The sequence below is a fragment of the Bombyx mandarina genome, chromosome 11, assembly GCF_030267445.1.
Source record: "Bombyx mandarina strain Sakado chromosome 11, ASM3026744v2".
In the NCBI taxonomy this organism is placed as follows: Eukaryota; Metazoa; Arthropoda; class Insecta; order Lepidoptera; family Bombycidae; genus Bombyx; species Bombyx mandarina.
In genome coordinates, this window is record NC_143218.1 from 5,356,316 (window position 1) to 5,383,188 (window position 26,873).

The 26,873-nt window shown below is 39.5% G+C and overlaps 1 protein-coding gene across 1 annotated transcript; it reads right to left on the reverse strand.

The window, feature by feature from the left end:
• Positions 1 to 6,187: 6,187 nt before the first annotated feature.
• Positions 6,188 to 25,835, reverse strand: LOC114239581 (alanine aminotransferase 1). Its single transcript, XM_028169860.2, has 10 exons — positions 25,042 to 25,835; positions 18,779 to 18,868; positions 14,901 to 14,995; positions 13,488 to 13,678; positions 12,499 to 12,701; positions 11,447 to 11,575; positions 11,163 to 11,369; positions 9,624 to 9,767; positions 8,763 to 8,877; positions 6,188 to 7,788 (listed from the first exon to the last, which is right to left on the reverse strand). Exons 1-10 carry the CDS (start codon positions 25,264 to 25,266, stop codon positions 7,637 to 7,639), a joined length of 1,551 nt encoding a protein of 516 aa, XP_028025661.2. The 5' UTR covers positions 25,267 to 25,835; the 3' UTR covers positions 6,188 to 7,636.
• Positions 25,836 to 26,873: the final 1,038 nt, after the last annotated feature.

Genomic DNA, 26,873 nt, shown 5'->3' on the forward strand with positions numbered 1-26,873 from the left:
CGGGTAGGTACCACCGCCCTGCCTATTTCTGCCGTGAAGCAGTAATGCGTTTCGGTTAGAAGGGTGGGGCAGCCATTGTAACTATACTTGAGACCTTAGAACTTATATCTCAAGGTGGGTGGCGCATTTACGTTGTAGATGTCTATGGGCTCCAGTGACCACTTAACACCAGGTGAGCGGTGAGCTCGTCCACCCATCTAAGCAGTTAAAAAAAAAGGCACCTTAATGGCGGTGTCTCGGCGGTCTGGCCGTCTCGGTCGGTGGGCTGTCTGAAGCTCGCCTAGACGGCGCCGCAAATTGGTACCCTCAGGACACTCTGCTGGGCTGAAACCAGCGTAGGTGTTCTTTCGCAAGGGATGAAGAGCGGTTTGCACGTCGAAGTGATTCCCGACATAATGTTCGCAAAATACGGAAATCATATTTTAGTTTCATATTTCAACACAACTTATATATCTGTCGAAGCATGTTGCGGATAATAACATGTACTCTTAGGTTAGGAATATTATGTTCTTTTTTTTAAATAATAAACGATTAATTACAACTCCACTACATACCATAATGTGTAATCGATTATTCAGGACTAAGTATTGCAGATTATTATTATATTATATTATTATTATATTATATTATTATTATATATTACAGATAAGTTTTACAGACAGTTGTTAAAACTTATAAGCACTAGACTAGGTAATTGTTTACTACAACTAGGCTGCTACAACTCATTTTAACATCTACGATTCTTTGAAATGTCGGACTAAGCCGGACTCCCAAAAATCAAAGAATATACTGATTAATTGTAAAATTAAACTGAAGTCGTCGCGGCCTAGTTTAAGATGCCCGGTGTACTCAACTCTAGCGATACGACTGTGACGGTCTTATTATCCCGCAGGAGTCTATGTACAATATTTTCTAAATAAATGTGTATTTAACACAAGTTCACGAATCTAATTTGCGTAGTTGCTGATGGTAGGGGGTTTTGTGAGCCCACATGGGAAGGTTCCATCGCCCTGCCTATTGTTACCACGTAGCTGTAATGTGGTCCCGTTTGAAGGATGGGACAATCGTAGTATAGAACTGAGACTTAGAACGCACGTCTCAAGGTTGTGTGCGTGTGTGTCTTGAGTGTTGGCATTTGCCATGTTGTTGTATATGGCCTCGGTAACCACTAAACATCAAGTGGACCGTGATATCTTTCACCCGTTAAGGCCAAATTCAATAATTAAACAACTTTTACGATTTAATTTTGCCTTTTTTACTGTCATTATATTATTTACAACGGTTCTAATACTTTACAGTCTCTGTCGTCACGGCTGACTGAGGTTAAATAAGTACATATGTACATACGTCAACATTTGAATATTTTATTAACGACCGTTAAATTTTCTATTCAACTCTTTTATAACATTATCGTTTCTTTTCACACAGAAAGAACTAACAGTATTTTGATGTCTGGCAGTTTGTTGAATATTTCATCTTCACGATAGGAGGATCCCAGGTGTTAGATAAGAGTTTACCATTTCTCTATCAAAATTAGGGTATTTTGTTGTTTCAATGACCTTGCGCACCATACGTGGTAATAAACCTAACGTGGTTTTTCTCTAGGATTTATGTGAAGTGTTTAATCATTTTGGAAACAAATCGAGTCTGAAGTTTCTATTCGCGCATTAATCATTACCAAAGTTTACACTGGTATATATTTATGTATTTAGTTAGATATAATAATAATCACGTATCTAAATAATGAGGTAATTTTTGAATATGTATATTATGTGGACGAGCTCACAGCCCACCTGGTGTTAAGTGGTTACTGGAGCCCATAGACATTTACAACGTAAATGCGCCACCCACCTTGAGATATAAGTTCTGAGATCTCAGTATAGTTACAACGGCTGCCCTACCCTTCAAACCGAAACGCATTACTGCTTCACGGCAGAAATAGGCAGGGCGGTGGTACCTACCCGTGCGGACTCACAAGAGGTCCTACCACCAGTAAAAACCACCAGTAAATTGAAACACTATTTTTTTTATTGCCCTTGTAGGCAGACGAGTATACGGTCCACCTGATGGTGAGTGGTTATCGTCGCCAATGGACTTCACCAATGCCAGAAGCAGAGCCAAGCCGCTGCCTAAACTCTTTCAACAACTTCACATCTATAACAGCCTTGCAACCTCTGGCACCGTTGCTTACTTTGTTGAGGCAGCCAGGTACCTAGGAGAGTGTAGTCAATGCAATCAACAGCACCAGAGTTTACAAGCAAGATTGCTAAGTTACAAGATTGCTAAGGAGAATTTTGTTATTTGCATCTGGGAAATACCCTGATGTTCATTCGAGTACACATCTAAAAATACATGAGCTGTCACAAATATTACTTCCATACTAAGGAAAGTACCGACACTAGCGATAGGATCGCTGTACGCGTATCAATCTGAGATAACGTTCCACGCCCTTACTTAAACAGTTCTCAGAATCCGTCGGGGTGTGTGTGACGCGGGTCGGCTCAGGTAAATACCAAAATCTGCACTTTTCCGTCGTAACACAATTACATGCAGTGAGTTGCAAGGCATGACAATCGTTATCTCTCAAAACGGACATACATGTTGTCAGTCGCGCTTAGCACCAGGCGGGCATTCGGCTCGTCACACACTATCTACATTACCAGTATAATGGACTATTTTAATATTTTTTCCCTATCTAAGCTGATGGTCTAGAGAGTCCATGTCAGCGTGCGTCACCGGGATAGTAGGTGAGCTCACGGTGCTCAAACCTGACGATGTTGCTAACAAGAGTCATGCTTCGCAGAATCTACCGCCGGATCGGAACCGCGACAAACTGAGAAGATTCGGCGAGAAACTCTGTGGGTTAATTTACTCGCCGAGCCCTTCGTCGCAAGCGACGGGTTGACTGGCTATTTTAATGAGAAGACATGTATAATAATAAGCCTTTCATTCCATGCAAATAGTACATACATATTTCAGGTATAAAGAAGAAAAGAAAAAAAATTGTGATGCTATTAACACGTATTTCACTTTTTTTTTCACTTCCTTCCTTTTCCATTAAAAAATATAAATGTAGATAATTCTTCTTAGAAGTTTGTTTGCATGAATCCTCCTCAAGTGAACGTGAAGGCCTCCTCTAAATAATGCCATGTGTCTCTATCTTGGGCTATTTGCTAGCGGGTACCAGCTATTCTTATCAGCTAGTCTGCCCATCTCATGTGGAGTCTGCCTTTCCGGCGTTTTTCCGATTGGACCCTTCCACGTTGTTACCCTGTTGGTTCATCTCTCGTCCTTTAGCCTCGCTACGTGCCCAGCCCACTTCCATTTTAGTTTCTTAGCGTAGGTTAGAGCATCCGTCACTTTGGTGGCTTCTCTAATTTTTGTGTGACGAGTTTTTTTTGCATCTTTTTAATATTGAGCATGCTTCGTTGTATTCCGCGTTGGCAGGCAGTAATTTTGCTTTTTAAATGGATGCAAAATTTCCACGTTTGACATGCGTAGGTTAGACAAGGTATTGCATCATGACTTTTGTTTAGATATTTGTTGGCGTGTTACTTTTGAATATCTATTTTAAGGACCAGTAGGTACTTGTTCCAAGTATTTTTTACTCTTCGTTTTACTTCTAGTTCATTTTGTTTTCTGTTGAAGCCATTTTTTTTCCAAGTTAGATGTATTTCTCTGTATATTTCAGTTTCATTGTCCACTGATATTCTTCTCTGTAAACTATCGTCGTCGTATCGTATATTTGAAGTCGTCGTGGCCTAACGGATAAGACGTCCAGTGCATTCGTGTTAAGCGATGCACCGGTGTTCAAATCTCAGGCGGGTATATACCAATTTTTCTAATGAAATACGTACTAAACAAATGTTCACGACCGACTTCCACGGTGAAGGATTATCATCTATAAGTATATATAAAAATGAATTGCTGTTCGTTAGTCTCGCTAAAACGCGAAAACGGGTGGACCGATTTGGCTAATTTTGGTCTTGAATTATTTGTGGAAGTCCAGAAAAGGTTTAAAAGTAGATAAATATGAAATTACATCGGAATTAAATAAAAATAACAATTTTGTTTTTCCTTGGATGTGTTCCCCGTCGGACGGATTCCTTTTGTTTTTTTTAAGTTTATTTTATACAAAAGTTTAGGTCTTTTATTTATCGATTGAGGCACTACGAAGTCTGCCGGGTCAGCTAGTCGTGTAATAAAAACGAAACCCGCAAAATTATAATTTGCGTAATTACTGGTGGCAGGACCTCTTGTGAGGCCGCGCGGGTGTGTACCACCACCCTGCATATTTCTGCCGTGAAGCAATAATGGGTTTCGGTTTGAAGGGTGGGGCAGTCGTTGTAACTAAACTTGAGACCTTAGAACTTATATCTCAAGGTGGGTGGCGCATTTACGCTGTGGATGTCTATGGGCTCCAGTAACCACTTAACACCAGGTAGGCTGTGAGCTAGTTCAACCAATAAGAAAAAAAAATTGTTTTCTAAATATTAATTTCTAGTCCTACCTGCTTACTAGCTGTTTAGTGAATCGATCATATTTTGTAATCGTGTGCAAGATTCTGACAGCAGAACTAGGTCACCTGCGAAGCGTAGGTGGGATAAATACTTGCCATTGATGTTTAATCCTATCTTTTCCCAGTTAAATATTTTTATTATTGACTCTAGGATAGACATAAATAATTTTGGAGATAGCGGGTCGCCTTGTTTCACGCCTCTTCCGATGGAGAACGTGACCAGTGAATCCTAGTTTTATTTTTGCTGTGCTACCTACTTTTGTAAATGTTTCTGATTATATCTATACACTCTTGTTCAACTTTTTGAGCTTGCAGGGCGGTCCATATACTTGAATGTGACACGGTATCAAAAGCTTTTTATAATCAATATATGCAATGTAGAGCGTTGTTTCTCTTGGTATTTTTCCATTATTTGTCCTAGAGTATGTACATGATCGATTGTTGAAAAACTCTTGTAATTTTTGGGTCACTGCTACGAGCAGAATCTCTTTATCCGATTTTTTTTATATTGCTTCGATGGGTGGACGATCTCATGGCCCACCAGGTGTTATGTGGTTACCGGAGCCCATAGACATCTACAACGTAAATGCCGCCATCAATCTTGAGACATGAGTTCTAAGTCTCAATTTTAACAGTACAGTGGTTGCCCCACCCTTCAAACCGAAACACATTACTGTTTCACGGCAGAAATAAGCGGGGTGGTGGTACCTACCCATGCGGACTCACAAGAGGTCCTACCACTAGTAAAACCGAATAATTTGAGTCTCTGAAATGTGCAGTCGTCATGCGGCTGATCAGTGAGTAGTCCATCACAAATACCTAATGTTTTTATAAGTGCGTTGATAAAGACAACATGTACATAATTTGCTCTACTTAAAACTTAACTGAAGTGCTATCGATAACACAAGTTAATTACCTTTAATAATTAATATTGCACGTGTTCGTTTGCCTACACCGTCACGTGCCGGGGAGTTCCCAAACCAATCCTTGGAATTATGATGATTAATTTTATGTGTCAGAGGTCGATATTATCAAACTCGCCGCTTCCTCGATCATAAAAGGGATCTTTAAAGGCGAGATAAAGAACAATGGTAGCTTTCTATACAACATTTTACCTGATATCTATTTGAGGCGTCTTGAAATAAAAAAAAAAGTTAAAACGATAGGAATAACATAGCTTAAGCTTAATCAGAAATATTTTTTTTATTAGAAAGTCACAAAAAAAAGATATTTAAGTTTAGGTATGCTTTATGATTTGAGGTTATCTATAAATAATAGATGTCTCTGATTTTTGTAGGCACGGACTATAATAAATTGACATCTCTGAAGCCGAACAATAAAATGAGGCCGTCAGCGCAAAAGTGGCCTAAGTTTACCATAGTTAGTATAGAGATAATGAGGTTCGAAGTTACCTTTACAATAGTTCGTAGGTAAAAAAATACGCGCTAAAGTTTACGAAGTCATCTGTGTTATCTATGGATGAAACTAAGGCCGATTTGCATCAAAATTTATTATTTTTTAAATAAATTGCTTTACATGAGCACGAACATGAATTGTGAGTTAGGCCACTTTTGCGCTGACGGCCTCAATTGTTGATGGATAAAAGTAATAGAGAGGGGGGGGGGGGACCAACAGAAGTAGGTAAGTGGAAAAAACAAAACAACTACATAAAAACACAAGACACTATATTTTGTTTCATTTTATTAACAACGTGCTCAAATAAACAAATTTAGTTTTGTTTTAAAACATCTTTCCTAACAGGAATGTTACCAGATTAATATCATACTTAATATAATTATTATTTTAATAAAGCAGCGTTTCACTGATTCACGTAACAAGTTATTTTAGTTCAACGAAGGCAGATCAAAACAATAAATATCTATAAATTAATTAAAAAATATATTATATAATTCATCTCGGAACAATACAATTTGATGCGAGCTACTCAGTCGCATCCCGAACTCAAGACAATTCAGAAACGCTAAAAAAGCCTATTAAATAATAAATTACTATCTCTACGAATTGATTACACTGGGGGATACGATGAAAATTATCTTTCAATGTTACAATATGTCATATTTACTATGATCAATTCTTTTTTAAAGTGAAACTTTTTATTACATCGTCTCAAACTTTTTTATTACATCGTCTTAAACTTTTTCGTCTGTGTGTTGCATGTCGCGTGACGGTCGGCCGCGGAGTAGGGATAAAGTGAAAGGCGCTCGTCAGAGCAGCCAAGGCCAATATGGCGGCGCCTATAGTTCGCAGCAGCTGACCGTGTAGTGTATAGACTATTACTCATTTGTGCCAGTGCTCCACGCTATTTTGTTTGTTTTTGTCAGTGTTTAATGTACATGTTGTTTGTCAGAGTTCAATGTCTATAATGTGAAAAATAATTTCACTTTTACCGTGGTTTTTTAATATTCAAATACTATTTAAATATGGATATAATTCAATACATTACGGATAACACAACTGAAACAATGTGTAGTATTATTATTTGAATATCGCGACGTAAACAAAATGTGTTCGTTATATTTCTCTTCTATAAAGTGTTGAAAGTGCGGTGGCGCCCGCACCAACAGAAATGTACAATTCTCCACGAGTGTTTAAAATCATAATTACAAATATTGTCTCGTTAGTAAGTTAATAAATATTATAAAACGACACGCGGCGTTATGTTTGAAGCAAGCGGCTCTGTGTGGCGCCACGCGGCCCCGAGGGGGCGGGCGCGGGGGCGGACCCGGGGGGGTAGCTCCCGGGCGGTCCCCAGGGGGGACGGTCCCCGAGGAGGCGGGCGCGCGGCCCCACAGGCTAACTTTGTAAATGTGATTAGTACGATTTGGGGTTTAGTTAATATCTACTATTGCACGACAGCCGCCGCTGCAATCTTTTTTATTGCTTTGCTGATAGGATGAGCTCACAACCCACCTGGTGTCAAGTGGTTACTAGAGCCCATAGATATCTACAACGTAAATGCTCCATCCACCTTGAGATATAAGTTCTAAGGTCTCAGTATAGTTACAACAGTTTACATTTTGAAGCTTGTGTTCCAAGATAGGTACCGCGAGCGGGCGCAGCGGCGGCGGCGGTAGAGGGGCGGGGGGCGTCGGCAGACTAGCCCGCGTACTCGGCCGTGAACTTCTGGTGGAACTTCTTGAAGATGTCCAGCATCTCTCGCAGCAGTTCCGGCTGCGGCAGAATGGTGGTCCTGAAGTGGTAGGTGCCCGGCCGCTGCCCGAACCCGCTGCCCGGCACTATGCAGATACCTGGCCGCAGACACGATACACCAAAATACTTAAAGTGAAACTTTTATTATTACATCGTCTCAAACTTATTCGTCTGTGTGTTGCATGTCGCGTGACGGTCGGCCGCGGAGTAGGGATAAAGTGAAAGGCGCTCGGCAGAGCAGCCAAGGCCAATATGGCGGCGCCGATAGTTCGCAGCAGCTGACCGTGTAGTGTATAGACTATTACTCATTTGTGCCAGTTTTCCACGCTATTTTGTTTGTTTTTGTCAGTGTTTATTGTAAATGTTGTTTGTCAGAGTTAAATGTCTATAATGCGAAAAAAAGTTTCACTTTTACTGTGGTTTCATAAAACCACAAAATCCACTCTGGACTGCGTTCGACGTTGACACGGCCCAGGCCATTCGACACTTTAGTTCCTGTACTCCTTTAGGACCTCAAGGCCGCTCAGAGCTCCAAGAGCTTAAATTGTGCGCCACTGTGATAGGGCCGGATTCGGAAATACATGTCGTTTAAGCAATCTGGTAATTTCAGAACTTTCAACGTAAAACTCAGGGACTTTTTGGCGGGAACGCGAGGAGTGAAGTCGTGTGATTGGTTTTATTTTGTCTATTTAGTGTTTCTTCAGGTCTAAATGTGTAATAAAGGTGGTTTATTAACTGTTTAATATCTGTGGAAGTGTACAAATGTGAGAAAATGAAACAGCCGCTGGACGTAACTTCTTGGGATCCTCCAAAAAGTCCACTGAAAAAGTCTCACCAAATGGCCACCATTCTACTGAGATTGTATTTCATCCCATATCATCTCATCTCATCTCATTTCATTTCGTGTCATGTTTCATAATAACTTCATTTCATTTCATAATATCATTTTCCATATAAAAAAGTTTTCATTAAAATTAAAATGACCTAAAGATCTTAGTTACCAGGTCATAAAATCCCTTAAAACTATAAACGTAAATCTCAGATCTGGAGCTCCTCCGGTCCGCCCACTCACCGGTTTCCTCGAGCAGCCTGAAGGCGTAGAAGGTGTCGGGGGGGATGCCGGCGGCGGCGGCGGCGGCCACGGCGCGGGGGGGCAGCTCGAAGCGCGGGAAGGCGTACATCGCGCCCTGCGAACCAGCAGTGCACAGTGTCGCTCGACATTCAACACAATCCAATGTTGTGAAACGAGATATCATAATTTCAAAATGTCCGTTTTTTTTAATACGCTTTTATTAAGTTCAGACGTATGTATGTTAGTATGTAACGGAATCTTTGAACATGATTCTGACACCCTTCAAAACGTCGGATTAACTCGATATTTGGTATACTTATTAAGGACCGATGACAATTCAATATTAAAAAAAAAAATATTGAAAAAATTGAAATTCAACAAAAAAATTAAAAATAAATAATAGTTTTAAAAACTAACAAAATAGGCTTTTAACAATCCAGCTAAAAAATAGAAAATAATTTTAATAAATTAGAATTAAAAATAAGTAAGAAAAAATGATTTTATTGTAAAAAAAGCGTATTTTTTGTTTTTTAAAACTATTATTTATTTAATGTTTAGATAGGCGAACGATATTACAGTTCACCTAGTGCTTGACAGTCACCAGAGCTCATAGAAATTAACAATATAAACGCTGCCACCCACCCACAAATATGAGTTCTAAGTCTCAGTTTTTATTTATTTTTATTGCTTAGATGGGTGGACGAGCTCACAGCCCACCTGGTGTTAAATGGTTACTGGAGCCCATAGACATCTACGACGTAAAAGCGCCACCCACCCTGAGATATAAGTTCTAAGGTCTCAAGTATAGTTACAGTTACAGTTAGTCAGTAGAGCAGTTGCCCCACCCCCGGGGCTCCGTACCTGCACGACGTTACACTTGAAGCCCTGCATCTGGTTGAAGGCGTCCACTATCATCTCGGCGCGTTTCTTCAGCGAGTCCAGCACGTCCGTCTTCTCCTTGATGTACAGCTCGTAGGAGGGCTCGCCGGGCTGCGGGGGCCGCGCCTGTGACCGCGCACACACCACGTCTCGTTAGGGCGGCCGCAGATACAATTTCAAGTTGGCCGACTATCGAGCAACTAAATCGTGGGCCTTTACATAATTGGTTACCGGCCGCGGACCTTTACTGACTTTTTTAAGGGATTTTATGACCTGGTAACTAAGACTTTTAAGTCATGTCTTATTTTAAATTATATTCTTATTTTTATGAAAAATGATAATATGGAGTAAAATGAAATGAAATGAAATGAAATGAAGATGATTATTTGAGACATAAATCAACTGGGATGAAATTAAATGAAATGAGATGACCTTTACTGACTTAGTTGGTGACAGTGTTGCTATCGCGGTGACGTCTGCGATAAAATGCGTGAAAAATAACGCACTCCTTGCTATATTAATGAAAAGAAGACGAAAATAGAAGAGAACATTTTGGGTGCATTCTATATTAAGTGACAGATTAGAACATGGGCAACTGTAAGAATTGTAGGCAGCGGCTTGGCTCTGCCCCTGGCATTGCTGAAGTCCATGGGCGACGGTAACCACTCACCATCAGGTGGACCGTATGCTCGTCTGCCTACAAAGGCAATAAAATATAAGAAAAAAAAACATCATACATTCTAAACTGAGATGTTGTTACCCAGATAAATTTTTTCATACTACAGAATGAGTATTTCTTTTTTTTATTAGCTTTCATATGTTATTGGACCAGCAAAAAAAGCCACTGGCAAAGGGGGGAATCTCGCGCACGCGTGTGGCTCGATTGCATTTTTCCGTGCGATTGACCAATTTGCATAGTCCGCGGGTTTACACACGGACTTCGTGCTAATAACTGATTGGCCAATAGTTGGTCAACTTTTTAATCGTCCTTTAATCGGAAGGGCATTTCGATTCTGATTACAGACAATTTAGTTGAATAATATGTGCGGGCTATCATAAGTTTCTATGTCTATAAGTACACTCTGCGATTTAGTCGGCCAACTTGAAATTGTATACGTGCGGTCACCCTTAACAACAGTTATGTTTATTTATATTCAAAATGTTTTTATTGCCATTTATTTGTTTGATGGGCTATTTATGAGTTATATCAGTTTTTAACAGACGGAGTTGTTAAGTACTGACATTATGCTTTAGTGTGTCCGGGTTGAGTAAATATTCTAATAGTCGGCACTGGATTGAAAGTGGAAACGTTTGACCTATGGTATTGTAGGTATACGGCGTAGAGAAGATCTTCCACCGAGCGGATGATATTGCTCGGTAGACCGACGGTAGTTTTTTTATTTATTGCTTAGATGGGTGGACGAGCCCATAGACATCTACAACGTAAATGTGCCACCCACCTTGAGATATAATTTCTAAACTCTCAGTATAGTTACAGTACAGTATCGAGTGTTGACTGACCACGCAGTCGATGGCGGCCTGTCCCAGCACGTTGGGGCACAGCATGGCGCTGATGCACTTGTAGAGCTGCGCCCGCACGGCCGCGTTCACGCCGCGCAGCTCCGCCCAGCCGCCGCGCGCGCCGCACTCGCCCATGTACCCCTTGCTGACCGACATGAACGACGCCAGCTCCACGTCCTTGTAGTCGTCGCCAAGCTCCACCAGCACCTGCGCAACAACCGGCTCCGTTAGGGCAACTGGCCGGCGGGGGGGGACAGAAGCGGGGGTTGGGGAGGGGGGCGAACCTTCTTAAACGAGTGGAACTTGCTCCCGGCGGCGTACACGTTGTCCTGGTACACCTCGTCCGCGAACAAGAACAGACCGTGCTTCTTCGCGAACTTTATGATCGACTCGATGTTGTCTCGGGTCAGCACCTGCGGCAACGCGAAATTCAATATTATCGGAAATCGGATGGCGCAGTAGTTAGGCGGCCGTGAATGCTGGACCGCAAGTCGTGGGTTCGATTCACACTTTTTAAGGCAGCATTTGTATGAAGAGCATATTAATTTGCTCAATATCTAGTAGTTGGACTTTAAACATTAAGACATTATAAGAATGTCTCTTTCGCATGGTATGTATACCTATTAGTTCTCACTAGTGGTCTCCCGGTAGTCGAAATTCGACTATAATTAATTGAAATTATAACTTTGTACACTATCACGTCCGTCTGGTGTAGTGGTAAGTGACATGGTCACTACACTAGGGGGTCGCGGGTTCGAATCCCGCCAAGGGAAGATATTTGTATGATAAATATAAATGTCTTTTCCAGGGTTATGGATGTATATTAAATATATGTATGTGTATAATAAAAATCTTACATTTATATCCGTTATCTGGTACCTGTAACACAAGTTCTTTACGAACTTATCACGGGACCAGTTAACGTGGCGTGATTGTTAGTAAAATATTTATTTATTATTATTTATTTATTTATTATTTATTTATTTATCATGTTTCTATTGTCAAAGACTATTATTATACTTCTATAATCACAGATTTCCAAGACTACACTTTAGACTATAAAGACAAACAGTATTGAACCTATTCTCAATTTGACCACAGACTATGCAATAAGAAGTTTGACAGTAAGCAAATAGTATGCATATGTGTGTCAAATACATGGTAGTATGTGTAATGTTGTTTTTTATTGATTTAATTTATTTTTATGCATAATTTAAAAAAAAATGTGGGAAATTTCATACTCATCCGTCCGCGCTATTTTCGTAAAAAGGGGTACAAAGTTTTTGCTTCACGTATTAATATACAGATTACGCCTGACTTCACTAAGAGCGCTGACCTGTCCTGTCGGGTTCCCGGGGTTGATGACGACCAGGGCCCTGACGTTGCAAGTGGCGCTGGCCTCGGCGAGGGACCTCTCCAGCTCGCGGAGGTCCAGCCCCCAGTGGTGCTCCTCGTCGAGGTAGTAGCCGACCTGCGCCAGGCCGTACTCCGCCAGCGAGGCCGAGTACAGCGGGTACTGAGGGATGGGGATCATAACTCCTGCAGCGACACCAAGTGCGCGTCAACTCTCCGCCAGCGGGACACACGTTTTACATATTTCAAAGTTCTAGATATTTCTGCCACGAGACAAATCATTTATTCCGGTTTGATAAATAAAAGAACAATTGTGGTAATGCAATTCAAAGTTTGATCGCGTTTTGAAGACCCGCCGTCTTCCCCGGTTACCCGACGTCCCGGGTAACCATTCAACGTTGGGTAGGCTCGGCGACATTGGAAGCTCGTTTATCCAAACCAACAAAATAATGTACACGATAAATGGATTTTTAAAAGTTCAAAATCACGAAACAAACAATGTGACACGGCACAGTCCCGGGAGCGACGTCCGCGTGTAGTGCCGTGGGGCGACCCCCCTCGCCCTACGAGACACAGCGAGCTTGTGTGGGCTGGCGGCGCGGCGCTTTTTTTTTGCCTACTTAAGCTGATAGCCTTGAGAAGCTTTTTCAGCGTAACTTTACCTAGTAGGTGAGCTCACGGGGCTCAAACCTGACGACGTCGGCAAGAGCCGTGCTTCGCAGAATCTACCACTGGATCGGAAACGCGACTCACTGAGAAGATGCGGCGAGAAACTCAGTGGGCTGTGGGTTAATTTACTTGTAGAGCCCTTCGTCGCAAGCGACGGGTTCGACAAGAACGATGACCGGTGCTTGAGGTACCTAATAGCATCGTTAGTGGATCGGGAGGATCCGAAATGACGTCGGCGCGGCGCCCGGGTCTATGTCGTATCTCCCACGAATTTATAATCAATGAGATCGATCGTAAAGAAACCTGAAGTTTTCCCTCCCAGATCGTTGCAGAACAGCTGCAGGCAGTTCTTGATGGCGGTGGAGGCCCCGGAGGAGAGGAAGATGTCCTCCCAGTGCGCGGGGTGTCCGTCCCGGCGCTGGATGTAGTCGGCTACGCGGCGCCGCACCAGCTCGATGCCGTGCGACGCCGTGTACGAGCCCACGGAGCCGCCCCTGGACACATCCGCACTTAACTGTTACCGTGTCTATTCATCTTGTAAAACTTTTGAATTAGTTTTCACTCTGTACATTCAGCATCGCGTATATGTATGTTTGTTTTGGAATGAAGTTCCTTATGGGACGATGAGGAGGGGTACCCTAACCGGGAAAAAACGTCCGTAACGTAAGATTTTTATTAGTAATGCACACAGTGTACGACTTAACTTTGTAATAACGTACAAAAAATAACATTTTTTATAAATCCTTGTGAATAAAACATTCTGTTAAGATTAGTAGATTAATGTAGTAAACAACAATGGCCGACAAGTAACCAAAGACAATTTATAGTGTCGGGAAATCATAGAATGACCAAATGAACGGCTAGGATATCAGTCAATATATGAATTCAAAAATATATGGTTTCAGAAAATATATGGTTTGTAAATCAGATATTCGAAATCAGTATATGGTTTCGATTTGATACGCGGCAAAAGCGTTATTGCCCACTCCAAATAACATGCATAATGTTCAAATACTCAAAATGATGTGAAAACCAATTTGACGGATTCGATAAATTAATATTTGGGGGCTATCGATTCTTTGACATCGATATTTTGAAACGTAGTTTATTGGATAATTTCTGTTGATAAAAGCAAAAAATGTTCGCTAAGTAATAAAATTATTATGAAAATAATGATATGAGGTTGTTTGCAATATTATTTCTTCTTCCTATTCGTACACTCTTGACAGAGTGGTCGTGGTCATGCATCAGTCGGATCCTGCGATATTATTTTATGCTATTATATGATGCTAATATTATTTTTATTATTATATTTATATTTATTAAGCTAATATATAAAATTGCTAATAATAAAAATTAAACATAATATTATTTAGTTTATGTTTAAAAAGTTCAGTACATTCACACATAATACATTTCAATATTTTTTCAATTCAATTTACTCTTCACAATTCAATTTTATTTAGTGTTATTACGGTGTGGCATGCCTTATACTAACCTTTATAATAAAAAGGTTTTATAATATACACTAGTCAGAAATTTGAACTTGTCATGAAAAGTTCATTTCTTTCATTTTCTAGAATGATTGGCAGGGTGGTGGTACCTACCCGCGCGGACTCACAAGAGGTCCTACCACCAATAAAAACAGATACATGAAGCGTATTCCAAATCGAACTGTATTGTTATCATTACATAGTTAGTTCCCTGGGAACTCACCCACAAGCACCCAAAATCTCTCGGGCTCTCTGTTTCACATCCTCTGGAAAGGTTCCCTTCTCGATGAGGTCGGGGAGGGCCAGGCACGCCATCACCTGAAATACAGTTAATTTCATGTTAGTGTCCATTCAGGTCACATGTTCTGCCCGATCTTATTTCAAACAACAAGTTCTTTTTTTTATGATTGAAGTATTACTGGTGGCTCGAAAGCTTTTCCAGTTTCACCAGGACAGGTGGGTGAGCAAGGGTTCAGCCAGGAGGGGTAGGATTTGCTAACAACTGCCCGAGCACCTCCGAAGAAGACCTAACAACTCAAGAGTAACTGCTTCGCGAATGAATCTACTACCGAATCGGAATCGCGACCCGCTGAGAGATCCGGCGAGAAACTCAGCGGGCTGATGCGTGGGTTAGGTTGCACGTCGAACTCTTTGCCGAATTCGACGAGTACGGTTACCGGGATCCCTAAGCCTGCTCCTAGTGTTAGAGCTGAAGGTATCTAATGCAAGTTATTGGATCTGATGGATCCGTACAGGCGTGTCTAGGGCGACGACGGTGACTTGCTGCTGCGTGATCAGGATTCGGGGAGTAATCAGCGTCGGCAACGATAAGGCGATTATCATGACAATGACAAGCTGTGTTGAACAGATGAACGAGCACAGCTGCCAAGTGAAAACTGGTAACCGGCGACAAATTCAATTGCCTCAAAAGGAAACCAAACAACCTTATAAAATCACTTTGTTGTTCAGCTGACTATCTGCCTATCTGTATGATACTTAGGAGCGTTTTTCTAAGTTGACACATCAATTTTAAAATAAGTACTAAGCCCTAAGACCAACCTAACCTACGGCAGAAAAAACTTATAAAATCTCTTCTTTATTGTATTTGTTGTTCGTCTGTCTGTCTGTATGACACTTAGGAGCGTTTTTCTAAGTTGAGGTATCAATTTTAAAATAAGTACTAAACTGTAAGAGCAACCTAACCTACCGCAGAAGAAACTCATAAAACTCTTCTTTATGACATTCCTTACTAATTTTTTTTAAAGAAAAGAAAGATTAGTTGAAGGAGCTCACGGCCCACCTGGTGTTAAGTGGTCCTCGGAACCCATAGACATCAACCATGTAAATGCCGTCAGCCACCTTGAGACATGAATTCAGTAGAAATAGGCAGGGTGGTGGTTTCCACCAGTACGTACTCACAACACGACCTACCACGTTGTTATTCACGATGTTATTCCTTCACCGTAAAAGCATACATATTCGTTTTTCATTCCTAAATATGGTAGCTGCCTGCGGGATTCAAGAACCCCGGTACAGTCGCTCGAGACGAATGCACCCCGTCTTAGCCTTTACGACTTCCTCCATTGAGACCATGAAAAAAAGCTAAGCACTCACGGGTTTCTAGACTATTTATAACTATACCACAGCTCCTACTCCTGTCAGTAGCGTCATGGACAACTATCATAATACATACATATTTGATTCGAGGTAGCCTTGCATGAGTTCTTAACTATCAATTTCAATAAATTTATTGATCGTTTAAAGTCCAAGTAGCAATTGAATGATTATATGTAAAAAACTATGTATATACAGTTTGTCTTGTTGGTTGAGCGGAGATTACAAGGTCAGAGTTAAATATATTTGAAATAGGGTCTAAGTGTAGCTTGTCTGCATATTCTCTATGAAGCAAAAGAAAACCAAGCTTTTGAAAATACTTTTTTTTACTGCTACGATGGGTGGAAGAGCTCACGGTCCACCTGGTGTTAAGTGGTCACCGGAGCCCATAGACATCAACCACATCGCCGCCCATCTAGAGACATAAATTCTATTATAAGTCTCAGAATAGTACAGTACAGTACAACGGTTGCCTCTCCCTTCAAACCGAAACGCATTACTGCTTCACGGCAGAAATAGACAGGGTGATAACCCACCCACTAGTAGATACTATAGCTTCTTTGTATGCAGAAACAATTACAGTATAAAACTTGTAAGCTTTATCACTAGAGAATACCGATAGACAACACAAGCAAAAGTATTGATTTTTGTAAGACATAAGCTTTGACGTCACGTACTGACGCGCGCTCTAGAGCTCATGAACTTAAGGCTTCGTCAAACAGAACGCGTACCTAGCGCTGCGTTTTAATGTCGCGCTCTTTTCATGTCACATAAATTGATTAGATGAGCCTAACGCTCCTCGACGCAACGTAACATTTGCCAAACAATAGTGCCTTTCGACAGCAGTGTGAAAATTTAAAAGTATTAAGATGTTGAGTGATTCAGATGTGGCATTGTATTATACAATGCCACATCTACCACTATCTAGTATTTTAATTCAAATTTACTTGGACGCTAAAATAAAATTTGTAAAAGATTACAACGCCTGATGTCGAATCGTCCTAACGCCGCGACAAAGCATTGCGTTCTGCTAGCGTTGGCTGGCGCTCTGTTTGACGGTATATTACCATAGTAGTACAACACATCTCGGCGTCATAACGCGCCGACAGTTTAGCGCTCTTTCGCGCGTTAAGTACGCGTTCTGTTTGACGAAGCCTTTATATTGTTCAATTAGCGCGCGTCGCGGACATAATTCAAACTATGTTTGTTGTGTACCTACTCATACTTGTTTTACAGCACGCTCATTAATTTCAATTTATGATTTGCGGCAGTGTCGGAACAAAAACTATCGTGGTCATTCGAAATAAATACGAGGTCATTCGTCGACATTTAATCATAACATCGAGGGGTGAAAGGCATTTGGTTTAAGCGACATTACGTTTGATACGTGATATTTATCTTTGTAATTAATTAAAGTTGCGTTTTATTTGGTTTTAGCATCATAAAGTTCGATATATTTAAATGAACTTCAACTAAGTTTACTCCATTCACATAGTTTTGAACAAGTTTTTTGCTAAGATATTTTTAACATTAAGTTGCCCTCCTGTAAAGTTACAAAAATGTCGTTTAAACCAGATAGCCTTTCACCCGTCGTTATGTGTTAAGTACCGTCTAATACTTTAAAAGCCCGTGCTGTAGTGTTGCAGCAATCTTAAGTCGCGCTCGGGGCACGTAATATTTTCCAGAAATCAATTATAATAAAAATAAAAATTATCCAATTTTTTTTTTGTTTTGTGGCACCTTTTGGCGCCCCTCTACGATTAGCGCCCGGGGCATAATACCCCTCCTTGCCCCCTCCAACCCTCGCTACGTCACTGCTGTGCTGTGTCATTTATGTTTTCACTAACGACCCGCCCTCGCTTCGCTTCAGAAACTGTAATTTATTATTGATTTCTCCACTATTTAATGGATGTTATTATACATATAAACCTTCCTCTTCAATCAGTCTATCTATTAAAAAAATCGGCATCAAAATCCGTTGCGTAGTTTTAAAGATTTAAGCATACATAGAGACAGACAGATATAGGGACAGAGAAAGCGACTTTGTTTTATACTATGTAGTGATTATGTGTGTTTGTAGTCGTACACATGGGATTTATTTTCCAATTAAGTGGATTATTAATTACATGATCTCTAGGTTCGACATTGACAGCAACACGGCAACATGTGCGCACCGCCTCATTTAGATGAGCTTGCTGCGGTGGCTCGTTCACAAAACAATTCAATACACTGATAAGACTGTTCGTATTCTTATCGTAAAACGTTATCATACTTGTTGCCGTTACCATGTGGTACGGAGCAGTTTGTGTTAACTTTTGGCGGGACGATCTCACACCTGCTGTAAGTGATAACCGGGACATACCGGGATACACAATATAGCTTTTGCTTTTATAGCTAGACCGTAAGATTCAAGTAAATTCTTAAAAAATGATAACTGCTATGACGGTACGATTAAAGATAACATATTGCAAAAACTATCCCACTGACCTGTCTGATGAAAGTGATGGGCTTCTGTCCCATGGCATGAGCATCTCCGATATTCGCCTTGATCACTCGCTTGAAAGGTTTCTGTGCGCCCTGAAACAATTGTATCACCAATTTTATATTTTACTAACTGTACCCGTCCGCTTCGCTGGTCATTTAAAATTAACATTATTATTTCTCACCCCCACAAAGATTCTCATTCATCTCATCTCATTCACTCTCATCGTCATTATTAAAGCCCCCGCAACTGGTGTAAGGAGTCCAACACTCATATAAATATTAGCCTATCCATTAAGTACATGTATTTTCTACATGAATACCAAGTTTCAAGTCAATCGGATGCATGGCTCAGTAGTTATAACGAAACATCCGTAAAAACCACTGTAGATTTATATATTAGTATATACCTACTATATATATATATACCTATATGTGTGTACCTGTATACACAAGGTGTCCCACAATCGGGCACTTCTAACAAAGTGGATCGCTAGTTTTTTTACTGAATTTTGTTCAGTTCCATATGAGGCGAATAAGGACCTTTTTTGTCCTAGTGCCGTAATTTCAAGGAGTAAACTTGGTTCAGCTGTCTGTGGTGGTTGTTCATACACCCTACCACCAGTAAACGCATATCGACGGTCCCTGTATCCGGAGCGCTATGAGTATCGAGATCTGCCCGCCCGCATTTTTGTGGCCAGGTTGGTTTAACTGATGGTTTTTTAAGTCTACGGTTCAATGAGAGTCTCTGTAATTCGCAGTATTTAACCTTCAAGGTGTATTGTGTGTGTGTGTGTATTGAATAATAATTATTGAAACTCAACACACACAACTTTCACAATGACAGGGTAAACCGACAGTTTCGTTCCACATACCGACAGACCGACTGACTGACTGACTGCCAGAGACTCACTGACTGAGACGGACGGACCGTCCGATACGGACTGAACGACTATCTGACACGGAATGCCACGACTCTGTCCCCGTACCGCCATTTTATACTGTGGCGTTACGGAGTCTACCCTACATTTTGTGATATTTATCAAAACAACATTTCAACATTTAAAATAATAGTCAAAACGTCTTAATATTACTAAAAGTCGTTAACCACGACATATACTTATATATTTTTACACGTAATCAAACAGTGTACTAATCTCTTTCAGACTGAAGAGATACTTTTCTTATTCTCTCACAGACTTACGCTAAAGCCGTAACAAATACAGTTTAAAATTTTAAATTATGTAAACACTTTACTAATTTATTGTTTTTGTTCTTAAGCTCTTAGTTTACATAAGCAGATACATCCAATCTTATCTTTTACCAAATACTTTTAATTAACATAGAAAACAGTGATGACGAAATAACGCAAGGTAACCAAACAAACAAAACAGAGAGCACAGTGTGGTTAGTGCGAGTTTTTTAACGTTCTCGATAGCGTAAAAGTTAACCCAATTTTGTATGCAGTTGGAACAGCGCCCCTAGCGGCAAACGTAGGCATACGATCCCATTCCATAAATATGAGCTAACTTTTACGTTATCGAGAACGTTAAAGTTAACGTAGAGACCGTACCTTTCGAATATTTGATCACACACTGATGCTATGGCAGCTATGGGAAATTTTCCGAAACGATGACTTACAGTCAGAACTTTGACACCTGTATTCAGTGTTATAACAATCATTATTAAAGGTTCGTACGTTCCTCCCAAGTCTTCGTACACTCAAACCGGGGTACCTATTCAAATTTATGATTACGAGGTGCATCTTACAATCAATGTTGATAGACAAGCCTACGGCTCACCACATATAAATGGTTCCGATTGCGCCCCAGTTCTAAATTTACTTGATAGTTAAGAATACCTATTTTCTTTTCCGCAAAACCTGCTCAGTGACAGTGAAGTAAAATTATGTGAACTGCATTGCGTCACACTTTATATTTGTTTATTTAAGGTAATATCCGTACACACGCGATCGGTCTTACATAATCACCTACCAAGGAGAACTAATTCTATTCTTCTTGACAAAATATGTATATTGTTATAATGATGAATAGTAAAATTTGTGACAATACAAGCGTGTATCATTCAAATGTCAAAAACCTCCATGTGTTCGTTTAAATTTTAGTAAATAAGATACTAAATAAGCCGGCGACGCTTGTATATGAGCATCGCAGTCATTACACACACATACATATATAATTATATGTTTATACAACCATTCGCGTCAACGGTTAATGTTAATGAGGTTTTACGCTAAATAATAGCACGGACGTCTATAATATTCATACGGAGTTCCTGCAATATACATACTTATATTGTTTACATTGTCAGAGAGGTTCTTGTCTACATCAGTCATAACAGCGAATATCCCACACTTCGGAGCTCACACTTGCGACAGAAGCAGGATGGAGACACCGTGTACATTCTCTTTTCATCATCATCATCATCAACAGCCCACAGTCGTCCACTGCTGGACATAGGCCTCTCCCAACCCACACCACTGAGCCCGGTCTGCGGCTCTCCTCATCCACTTCTTGCCGGCCACCGTGCGGAGGTCATCGCACCACCTAACCAAGGGGCGTCCCACGTTACGTCTTCCGCTGCGCGGTCTCCACTCGAGATTTCATTCTCTTTTAATTCACAATAAATCAGCCAAATACTGTCTTATCTACATCCCAATTCAGACGACATTGGCATTAATCACGGATCGAAGCGGTGCCAAATCTATTATTATTATTATTATTATTTACAATCAAAATTAGCGACATGAAGATTACTTAGATAAACGTTCGTTCTTTCCTGGTGTGTCTTTGAGTCAACATTTTTTTGATACCTTCACGTAGTTCTTTGAGACACTCTTTGATATCGTCACTAACCAAAGCCGAACGTGTCCTTGATCAGGTAAAAAGGTGAATCAAATCGATCAAAAAGTTAACGAGATATCCTATATGCCTTTTTCAAGTAAATCTGGTCTTTATAATTACTAAAATTTCCTTTCTCCGACCAAATCTTAAACACTACTTGCAATGAACTACATATCTCAGTAACGCATGTGCAAACATGTAACAATCATATTACGTAATCAACGTTGGTTTAATATTTCGTTATGATAATGGAAGTTGCCAAGATAATCTGTTTACGTTCTGATAATATCTATTAATCGATGGAGTGGAATCTTATAAACTTTTTATCAATGGAAAAGGTTTGAAGTGGTAGAATTGTTTTTATTTATTTATTGTAGGCGCTCTCAACCGAAGTCAAAATGTCAAATTCGTGATCAAATAATAGATCGAGTGATGTGAATTCACGATATACCTACTCTACTGGCAACCAATCATTTTTTTATTAAAAAAATGTCACACCTGTTTCTATGCACATAACTATACATAATATGAACTAAGCAACACTTCATGAGACCAGTGTGGTTAGTGCGAGTTTTTTAACGTTCTCGATAGCGTAAAAGTTAACCCAACTTTGTATGCAGTTGGAACAACGCCCTATAGCGGCAAACGTAGGCAAACGATGCCATTCCATACAAATATAAGCTAACTTTTACGCTATCGAGAACGTTAAAAAACTGGCCCTAAGCACACTGAGGTCCAATTCTCAATTGTATTGTGTATTGGAGCTGCCCTATGCTTCAAATCGGAACGCATGACAGCTTCGTGGTAGAAATGGGTAAATAAAGTTACCTACTTAAGTAGGCTTTTTTTATTGCTTAGATGGGTGGACGAGCTCACAGCCCACCTAGTGTTAAGTGGTTACTGGAGCCCATAGACATCTACAACGTAAATACGCCACCCACCTAGAGATATAAGTTTTAAGGTCTCAGTATAGTTACAACGGCTGCTCCGCCCTTCAAACCGAAACCCATTACTGCTTCGCAGCAGAAATAGGTAGAGTGGTGGTACCTACCCGCGCGGACTCGCAAAAAGTCCTACCACCAGTAATTACGCAAATTATAATTTTGCGGGTTTGATTTTTATTACACGATGTTATTCCTTCACCGTGAAAGTCAATCGAGAACATTTGTTAAGTACGTATTTCATCAGAAAAATTGATACCCGCCTGCGGGATTTGAACACCGGTGCATCGCTCAACACGAATGCACCGGACGTCTTATCCTTTAGGCCACGACGACTTCATCACAGCTACGGCAACACAGCCTACCAACAGTAAAAATGTAAAATTATACATTTCTCTGGATTATATTTTTATTATACAAGTGATAAATACGCATTTCTTTAGAACAATTGGTATCCTTAGGATTTGAACGCTGATACAGTTACATCTCTCTATACAAGTTAACCAATGTCGTTTACTTTGAGGCTTGCACATTTGTTTGCTTTTGTTAAAAGTGTGAATAAACATAAGCACTATGTTCACATTTGAGACAAAATTAGTTTGTGTGTACAACGTGTCAAATTTAGACGATATGGATAAAGTTCTCTGAGTGGGTTAAGTTCTTTGATGCAGAGAATTTTCCTTGTATTTTTTATTATTTCGGTAGATTCAGTAGTGCCGTGACACATCTTGTGTTAAGTGGTCACCGGCACCCATAAACTTCAACAACATGAATGCTGCCACCCACCTTGAGACATGAGTTCTAAGTCTAATTTTATACTACAGCGGCTGAACTACACTTCCAACCAAAATGCAATCGCAGATATAATTATGAAATTCAGAGGCAAGCCATATATGTACTTCTGGTAACAAACCAGAAGGACCTGTTGTTAATATTCTTTAGATTTCCTTTTTTCAGGGTTTTTATGACATTAAATAATTTAAAGAATTTACGTAGAGATTTTAAGCTTTATACATCCCTATGGTGGATAGGGTGTCTGTAATGGCTAAGAATGAAAATTATTTAGTTCTTCTGTTATCTATGCATGTTATTACAGTCGGAACCAATTCCTATTTAGATATAGAATTTATAAATTTCTATTAATATAGGAAATAATACTTAAATATATAAATATAATACTTAAATAGCATAAATAAAAAATTAAAAAGATAGAACGATAATAAATAGGTGCAAAATATAAGAACAAAACAAATATTATTTATATTTATATTCCTATCTATACGGCATTAATAAATTATTATGTTTGGGGACACTTATGGGTTAATCTTGTATTTGTCTTAATAATCTACATGAACCTTAAGTTTAATTTCAATGTTTTATGAACAGCACCATATTTGCAAATACACAAATACCCACATTTTAATAATATCAACAACAATAATAAAATGTCCAAAACTATCATGGCTCACTTAATTTCTCTCTAATATAAAACACTTATTAGCATAGCCAGTAGGCAGATGAGTCTATAGCACAATCCAACTTTTCCATTAAATTGGCGAAGGGTCGTGAGTTTTCAGAATTACTTTTCAGCATATGTACCATATGGACCGCATATTAACAATGCCAAGTCAATATTCATATCCATTTATTAACAAGCACACTGTATTTATGTGTCTTTGTAAATAATAAAACAATATACTGAATTGGATGTTTGTTTAAAATGTTAATATTTGTTTATCTAACAACACATAAATGATGATAATGAAAAATCTATCATGATGCAATCATCACCTGCCATAAAAGAAATTCTTAATCTATTACATAAGTGACTCGTATTTTTGTATTAATTTTCAGTCATGGTGTTGACGTAGCTATGATTTCCAGAGTTCTTGCTCAGTAGTTACATGTAAAAATTACTTCTTGAATTGGTAATACTTATTTTACATTAGTAAGACTTAAATACATTTTTTAATGATACATATTCTTATTCTCCTTTGAATCATAGCTGAAGTAAGCAGTATAGTGGTACAAACCAGTAACTGTTGTAATAACATGTCTACAAAATTGATTCAATCTTTGCCACTTTAAACTTTGACTTAAAAACAATAATATCTAGGTATTTTCATCTTCTATCTATGTTTCTATTTGTTCATTAGGATACATCCTGTTTCACTCAATACGTCCTGCCCCTCAATTAACATATTTGTAATAGAATTGTGAAATGAATGAAAATTGTAGTTTCACACTGGTAAAACAATCATAGGGGGCCTCAAAGCTCTCAATGATATTATACATTATAACAATATGTTACAATTGTATATTTGAAACAGGTGCAACATTCAAATTTTAAATATTTGAAAAAGTTATGTTCATTTGAAAATTTCTTGCCTTATGTAAAAAGCTATTTGTCATGCAATAATTCTGAAAGTAGCCCTAATAATAGTTTTTAGAAATTCAAAAGTACCTTCTCAAGTTCTTTTTCAATCTCGCCAGCGCGAATGACAAGGGGCCCGCGCACAGCGTATTCCAACTTGACAATGTTGGGATTCATGTTTTCCACAGTCAAGCCTTTGGATGCCATCGTTCTTGCGTTGTTCGTGTTTACTTTGTTAATTTGGAATAACTCTGAACGTTTCACCGCACTGGATAAAACGCGACTAACGCGGCTTATCAACTTTAACTGTGACATGTTCGTAATCAATCGAACTACTTATAATACGTCGGACTACTATTGTAGGCAGTGTGCAGGTGGTAAATCACTGATAATTTAAAAAAAAAAATACCACGTGTGACTCGAAATAATCTTATTTTTTATGTACATGCAAACATTGACGATTGGAGATGACGAGGAGTAAAATGAGGTGCGGCCTCTCTACGCGATCGATTCATCCGCACTGAGAGACGTAAATAAATCTCATATTCGATATTTGCTTAACTATGATAACGAAAATGCAAGTACAACTGATAATTTTATTTTGTAATTACTATTTATTTTAATGTAAATGACCTCCCACAAGGTTACTGATAAAATGCTATCAAATGTTGTACGATAAACTGTTTTTAAGAAATATAACACTTGAAATGTTCGTTTGTTTGCATCAGATTCAGTGAAAATAAAATTTGCTAATAAATAGTTAATTAAATCAAAGGTAACTTCATTCTAGATTCTTGTCTTATGTAAATTATATAACTAAAAATTGCTAAATTATTGTATAATTTCACTTTTGGTTTTTTGACTGTGAAATGTCATATCTGTCTGAAGAGAATGTCAAAAAGACGAAGACTTTTGGTTAGTTGTCGTTTTTGGGTGGAAACATGGTGGAAACACAAGCTGTGAAGTCATGTGACCTTTTTTTAAAAAAATTACTGTTTCATCGGGTTTAAACGTGCAACAGTAGCTTATGAACACTGAAGTATGAAACCTATTTATGCTCATGAACCCTTTAGCATCTATGAAATAGCTTAGATCATGGAAAATGTCATGTCATTAATACGAGACTGCAAGCTTTTATGAACCCCAAAATAACGGTATTGAGCAAGCGACATTTGTCAAAGGTAAGAAAAAGGTTTTTTTTTTTGTGGGTTCGTTAACTCCACTTCTGTGAGGGAGCGGGTCAGTCGGCAGAGGCTCAGACTCTCGCTGTAAGCCTAGATATCGCGAAAACCTTCGATAGCGTCTGACATACGGCACTTATATCTAAGTTATCAGCTTACGGAATGCCCGGGGAACTCTGCAAGTAGGATTTTGGATGAGCGGATCATCACAGTCGTCGTAGACGACTGCTTCTTCGATACCATAATCATTAACACTGGTATTCTCTCCCCCATGCTTTTCATGCGGCATAACTAATGATATCTAATGATAGTATGCATTGCTATGCGGATGACAGCACGGGGGATGCGCAATATATTGGCCATCAAAGTCTCTCTCGGAACGTGGTACAGGAGAGACGATCAACACTTGTTTCTGAAATATTGTGTGTGTGTCACTTGTGCCTCCGTGTGGGTAAAATTAGTTCAAATCAACCTGTTGAAGACACAGTTTTGCACATTCAATGCAAAGAAGGACCCTTTTATGATGGAGCCGCAATTCCAATAAGTATCCCTGCAACCTTCCACGAGTAGTAGGATAATTGTAGTTGACGATTCGAACTATGTATATATTCATACATATTCGAACATATTCGAGCTATGCAAATAGCTCCGGGATTGGCGGAGCTATTTCCTAAGCAAACCCAAACTGGTGTCAAAAATGCTGAGTGTCCTCAACAGAGTGAAGCGGTACTTCACGTCTAG

Coding starts and splice junctions, on each gene's coding strand:
- LOC114239581 (XM_028169860.2), bottom strand. CDS start 25,266: ATGTCACAGTTAAAGTTGATAAGCCGCGTTAGTCGCGTTTTATCCAGT. Junction 13,679..14,900: donor GAGATTTTGGGTGCTTGTGG/GTGAGTTCCCAG, acceptor GGATGTGTCCAG/GGGCGGCTCCGTGGGCTCGT. Junction 8,878..9,623: donor TCAAGTGTAACGTCGTGCAG/GTACGGAGCCCC, acceptor GCTGGTTCGCAG/GGCGCGATGTACGCCTTCCC.